Below are 6,747 nucleotides of genomic sequence, written 5' to 3' on the forward strand. Positions count from 1 at the left end.
AGTGGGTGGTAAGGGAGGGGGTGGGAGCAGGGGGGAGAAATGAACTAAGCCTTGTATGCACATATGAATAATAAAAGAAAAATGAAAAAAAAAAATAAAAAACCTCGTTGAGGTCTTGGAGGGTATGAAGACAGTGATTCTTGTCAGGTCACCTGGAGAGCACATCTTTGACTCATTTCTTTATTCATTTCTTACGCAAATAACTGTGTGTCTGGCAGTGTGCCAGGTGCTGGGGAACATGTGTGCCCATGTTCCGTGTATGTGACATGCTCTCATGTTGTAAGCCAGACCAGGAGAGTCTCAGTTCTTTCTCACACATAGGACATGTGGGCTGTGTGGCTGGGGCCCCTCATGGGGTTTTGAGTGTGTGGGGGAGGGGACGTCCCAGCTGATATCAGAGGCACAGGCTGAGTGAGAAGAAGGTTCAAGACTGAGGGAACAACTACGTAGAAGCTCTGAGGCCAGAAGTTTGGTGAATATAAGGAAATGTCAGAAGGTAATGCTGACAGCTAGCATATACATAGACTTTCTTCTTCCAAAGGAAGAACAACTGGAAAAGAACAATTAGAATTGGATCCTTCCAAACTGGAGGTTATTACACATTAGTGGCCATGAATTCAGTTCGCTGAATTGTAGTCTGTAGTCACAAAATAATAGAAGAACTGAGGGTAAATCGTGCTTCATGAGATGGTGTGTGTGTGTGTGTGTGTGTGTGTGTGTGTGTGCGCGTGCACAAGTGCACACTTGGTTTTTGTTCCAGAATAGTTCTTGTGGGGTGTGAACAGAAGCAGATTTGAGAGTGGGCTCCTGAATTGCTCTGTGGACCAGCACCCCTGTTCCTTGAGGCACATGGCTGCCACTCTTGCTCCTGGCCATGGTTGGGCCTCACTGAGGTCTATTAAATGCTTCTGTGTTTGCTTTCAAAACCTGGTGATGAGGACTTGGACTCTGTGCCCTTCGCTGAGCCTGTGGTCATTCTTTTGTGTCTATCATGAGTATTTATGGACACCTTCAGTATGCCAGCACTGTGCCCAGGCCTTCCTCAGGAGCTCAGGCCAGTGCCTGGGTGATGCCTGTGAGGTTAGGGAGGACTCCTGGTGGAGGAGGCATTCCCTGGTGAAGAGGTGGGGAAGGTATTTCCAGCAGAAGACAGGGCACAGGCAAAGGTCTGGTGTCCCGGTTGGTTTTCTCTGTGATGATCCATTGCCGCTGACATGGAGGACTGGCTAGCAGAGCGTGAGGGGCTGCTGGAGCTGTGGACAGATCATCAGGAAGCTTGGGGAATGACGTGCACTGCCTTGTGTTCCAGAATGTTCACTGAGCAGCCCTGTGTGCAATGGATTAGAAGGAGGGGACCAGTTAGAGTCTGTTATAGGAAGATAGGTGAGCTCCGTTCATGCTGCCACTCCATGGTGGAGTCTTGGGGACACAACTGCACTGTGAACACCTGAGAGGCAAGAGCTGGGGGGTGGGGAGACATGCTGCTAAAAAGTGACTTCTCTTCCTTTTCAGTACAAACCTCAAGAGAACCTGGCTGGCTAGAAGGGACTCTGAATGGCAAGCGAGGGCTGATTCCGCAGAACTACGTCAAGCTGCTGTAGCTCCCGGCCTCTGAGGCCCCCGCTGACCCTGGTGCCCACACACCTGCCTGGGAGAGGTACCCACATGCCACATCCACACTTGGGAATTACTGATCACTGCCCAGCACCGAAGGGCTGGGGAGGGGCTGGAACTCATCGCACAGAGCTACGTGGATTTGTACCAGGAGAACAACGTCAGGATCAGCGGAATGGACTTTTCACTTGGCAAGCGTCAGGATTAGTGATTTTTTCATCTTCCAGCCTATAGAGTGAGAGGGGAAGCCAGCCATCCAGTGCCCTACCCTACCCCACTGACGACACCACCAGACCCACGAAGGACCTCTCTCTTCCCATGTACCTGCTGCTGGGTCGTGATGGGAACTGTACCTTCTCCTGCATTGCACTTGCAGGGTGGGTGCTGGCTTTCATGGCCATGGGGTGCAGGGGGTTGGCCCCAACCCAGGGAATACAGAGAGAAGCTATTTTTAAGTCTGCTCCTGCCTGGCCAGCCACCCTGGGGACCCCACACTCACTCCCCCTCCACCGAGCACACTGGCGTATTTATAACAGGCTTCCCGGTGCTCCTCACCTGTGTGCTGTTTGCCCAACACCACCTTCTTGCCCCAAGGTCTCTCTGTAAATGAAATAAAATGTAATTTACTATTTGATCTGTCTGGCCTAATGTGGGGGAGAGATCATGGGATTCATCCCCTCATAATGATTCGTGATTTGGGAGTCCCTGGATGGAAAGCCGTGTTTGTCTGATGTTAGCATACTCCCAGGTGCCATGTTTACTCACAGGAGGGCGTGGTCTGGGGCAGTGGTGGAGGTGGCGGTGGCATTGGTCTTCTCTGAGTGTGAGATGCTGGGGAGCCTCCAGCCACCAGCACAGGCCTTCCTCTCACACAAGACTGGGCAGGGCTTGGGGTATTTTGTGCGTGAGCTGCATTCCTCCTGGGGCTGGCCCTACTGACTGCTTCTTTGGGCAAGTTGCTCCCACTCCACCCAACACTACCCCAGCCTTCTGGGTCTCAACGCTCATCTCTCCATCTGGATGTAACTGGGTTTCGGGAAGGGCATAAGAGTGTAGCTTGGGAGTCCACACTGTCCTGGAGGGGCTGCAGCCCTGACCCTGCATGTGTCTTGTAGTCTGATGCTCTCCCCACCCCAACACACATAGGCAGTCCTTATTCTCTCAGCATCTGACATTAGGCCAGGTTCAGCCAGCCTCTCGGGACAGAGGGGGCTTCCCCTTGGAGCATGGGGCTCCTGTCAGGGGCCTCGGGATCCTGAAGCCAGCAGTGCCAGAGGCTGTTGGGTTGGTGGTATGATGGTGGGTCTCTGTCCCACAGGAGGATCCTGAAGCTGTCAGACTTCTCTTAAGAATTACTGCAGAGGGTCTGCTGTCTCCCGGGTGACTGACTCAGAGCCTGCTGTTCTGCTGGTTAATTACTTTGAAGGCACTCTTTGTGGTCCACGTAGTGAATCAAGTTTGGAGTTGCTCCAGCTTGGATCTAGAATGTCCTCCCAAGGCCTACGTGTGAAGGTTTGGTTCCCAGCCTGTGGTGCTAATTGAGGAAATTTCAAGAGGCGGGATCAGGGGAAGAAGTTTTAGGACTTTGGAGGTATGTCAAGGGGATTTTGGAACTCCATTTTATACCTTTCCTCTCTCCTGTGTCCTGTCCCTGAGGTGGACACTTTGCTTTGTCACATCCTCCCTGTATTGTACTGCTATCCCATAGGCTTAAAGCAACAGGGCCAACTGATAACAGACTGAAACCTCCAATACTGTGAACCAAAATAAACATTTCTTCTTTATAAGTTGATTATCTCAGGTATTTTGTTATAGTAAAATAGACAACTTAACACAGGAGTCATATGAGAATGGGGAAATGTGCTAGTTTTAAGTAGTTGTTAGAAATAAGAACAACTTCAGTGCAGCATAATTTAAAATACTGAACCCTGGTCCCTATAGAAAGTCTTGAAACTGCTGAGGAGCTCAAGACCTCACTAGAGCAATGGCCCCTGAGGCCTATGTATGAGCCAGCTGGGTCCTAGAGGTAGAGACAGAATGTCGAGTACCCTGTGCCTGGAACTGCCATTTCCTGCCACTGCTTACTCTTTAGGGATGTAGAAGGGAAACTTGGCTGGTGAGGAGAGGTCACTGGTGTGTCCTACTTTATAAAAGCCTCGTGGAGGAAGAGGCACACCTGTGGGCAGGTGTAGAGGGCTCCGGATTGAGTGGTACCTGGCAGAATTCCTAAACTGTGTATCCCCAGGGCACATTCAACATAACTCCCTGTGTCAGAACTTGATCCGTTTGCTTGCTTGAGGAAGCTTTCCATTGTTCACAGTGAGGTGCACCCCAAAGGCATCACCAAATCTGGCTATGTGAGTGACCCTGGCAGGATTTATCTTAAAGAGAAAATCTCATCTCCCCACCCACCCCCTCAACTGCGGACATGACTGCTACAGAGGAAGGTGGGGGCTGAACCTCACAGGCCCTTCAGCTTATTGGGGTTCATTGGGGTTGAAATGAACAGAAGCAATGGGTCCAGGAGGTAGCACGTGCTCAGTTTGTGGGAACTACTGGTTCCTTTAGCAACACTGCTCAGATATGACTTCACCTTCATTGCCAGGGCCCTTTGTGTGCTACAGGACAGCAGTGGGACAGTAGCAAGGCTCCAAAACAGTTCAGCTCTGTACGCTTCTGTGGCTCAAGAGCTTGCAGGCCTGCCCTGTGTTTATCTGCAGAAAACAGGGCAGTGCCAGAGAGGAGCCAAGGGTGTTCCCTTCAGAACATGACCCAGGGAGCTTTTCCCTGGGCCTGGCTCAAAATATGCTTAGTAATGGCCTGGTGGTGGTGGTGGTGGTGGTGGGTGGGGGTTGTTTTACTGGTGGGTCATCTTCATTTCCTCAGGAGAAAAGCTGGGGGTATATTTTGCTGTGTTTTGCTAGATGAGTGTGGCTGGTCCCTTGTGTGTCTGCTGAAGCTTGCCGGTCTGTGCGTGGCCCCTGTGTCTCTCTCAGAAGTCTCACCCCCTCATCTCCAGCCACACCAGCTTGGCCCAGAAATGCAGCCTGTGTTCCACAGAGGTGTTTGGGCAAAAGAAAGCACTCAGACTTTCTGTTTCTTGTTTTCAGTCAGGCTGTGGGGTCTGCCTCTGTTGCTGTCACCCACAAGGTCTTCCCCGGTAGCCCCTGCATGCATGAGGGGGAATCAGATAGGAACAGGGGTGAAGGGCCCGTGAGGCTCAGCCCCCACCTCCTTCTGTAGCAGACATGTCTGCAGTTGAGGGTGTGGGTGGGGAGAGCAAGGGGTGTCTCCAGGGAGGGATGTGTTAACTCCTTCTCTCCTAGTGACAGTGTGAGTTGGGGGATTACCCCATTTTATGGGTGACGAGCACTCTCTGGGGGATCAGCAAGCTAGTCAAATGCCCTTTCTCTGCACCATCTTGTCTCGGGGGCCAGAACAGGACGATGGCTATAAAGGCTGTACCCCACCCTATTTATATGTTGAAATCCTTCCTTACCCCCTCCAGTACCTCAGAATGTGACTTCATTTGGAAAAGACATGGGGAAGAAAGCCATCTCCAGCCAAGGAAAGAGGCCTAGAGCATTTCTTTTCCCAGAGCCCTCAGAAGGAAGTGACCCTTGGTCTCAGATGCCCTACCTCCACTGCCATGAAAGAATAAATTTCTTTGGTTTAAGTCCCCAGCATGTGCTACAGCAGCACTAGGACACTAATACAGTGACTAACATACATATTTTGAGTTTAAAAACAAACAGCCTACTCTGAAATCCTGTTTTCCTGTCTTGTACCACCTCACCCTGGGCAAGTTCTTCACCTCTTTATGCTTGAGTTTCCCTCTGTGAAATGGAGAGAGAAGGACCAATGCCTTGGGGTACTGTGACAGTTAACAAACGTCAAGTACTTGAAGTGTGCATGGTTGGGAGTTTAGTAAGTGAAGAAGGTGGGGGTGGGCAAGGCTGGGAGGGCACCGTGGTTCTGTTAGGGTTTGGATTTTGAATATCCCCCAAAGGCCCGTGTGTTGAAGGCTTGGTCCCCAGCCTTGGTGCTACTAGGAAGTGGTGGAACCTTTAAAAGGTGGCACTCCTCAGGGAACAGAAGTTAGGTCACAGGTAGTGTGTCCTTGAAGGCATCACTGGGACAATAGCCCCTTCTTCTCTTTGCTGCCATGAGGTGAGTTTTACTCTATCATGTGCTACTCGCCATGATGTTCTGCCTCACCAAAGGCCCAAAAACAACAGAGCCAAGCAATCATTGGCTGAGACCTCTGAAACCATGAACCAAGGTAAAACTTTCCATTTCCAATGTTGATTACACCAACTATTTTGTCACTGTGATGGAAGCTACCTCGGCACCTCTGCTTCCCCCTACCATCTTTCCAAAGACCATTTCCTGCCCTTTTTTTAGCCCCTTATTGTCCCACTTCTCCCTCCTTCCCAAGGGCACTTTCTACCTTCCCCATTCACCTCAGCATCTTCTCACCTTTTGTTTCAAAGTCACTCAAAGCCAGCCCTTGGCTACTCCTTCCTTGGCCAGATGTTTTCCATGACCTCTTGAACCTTCTGGTTCATGACTTCCTCTTCTTTCTGAGCATGTTATTCCAGGAGAGTGTCCTCAAAACAGTTTTGCTGTTCCTCATCCTGCCCGTGTCTTCTCAGATGCCCGTCAATACTCTTTCTCCTTGACTGGCCAGGGCAGTCAGTCATTTATGGCTGCCCCATTTGGGCAACCCAGCCCAATCTCTTAATGCTTTAATGCCTAACTAAAACATACCTGAGAGTCTCTTAGTTCGAAGAATACATTGGAACATACTTTGTCTGAAATCAACTTGATTGATGACTGATTGCTCAAGAGACTTGCACTGTGAACTTGGATAATAAATATTCACAGGATGCAGCTAGACAGCTTAGCGCCATGTGTTGGTGTCTGGATTTCTTCCTCACAGGGTTTAGCAAGTGTGGAAATGCCGTGAGGCAGAGCAGGAGCAGCTGCACAAGACCCAGGTGAGCCAGCCTGGTCTAAGGCATTGATCCCTTCATTCACAGAATTGGGTTTTCAGACAAGGGGAAACTTGGAAAGCCTTCTCTTGGAAATGCACATTAAGAAGAAATGAATGGCAGTGGTAGATTGATTCAG

General features: G+C 50.3%; 1 protein-coding gene across 3 annotated transcripts in view; it reads left to right on the plus strand.

Moving 5' to 3' along the window:
* Nucleotides 1-2,246, plus strand: part of Arhgap10 (Rho GTPase activating protein 10) — a 285,111-nt gene extending 282,865 nt beyond the window's left edge. For all 3 annotated transcript variants that reach the window (XM_020181364.2, XM_074041256.1, XM_074041255.1), the window contains one exon: nucleotides 1,513-2,246. In XM_020181364.2, the coding sequence (XP_020036953.1) occupies nucleotides 1,513-1,601 (89 nt within the window). In that variant the 3' untranslated portion in view covers nucleotides 1,602-2,246. The remainder of the gene's footprint in view (nucleotides 1-1,512) is intronic.
* Nucleotides 2,247-6,747: the final 4,501 nt, after the last annotated feature.

Source organism: Castor canadensis, chromosome 9 (assembly GCF_047511655.1).
Source record: "Castor canadensis chromosome 9, mCasCan1.hap1v2, whole genome shotgun sequence".
In the NCBI taxonomy this organism is placed as follows: Eukaryota; Metazoa; Chordata; class Mammalia; order Rodentia; family Castoridae; genus Castor; species Castor canadensis.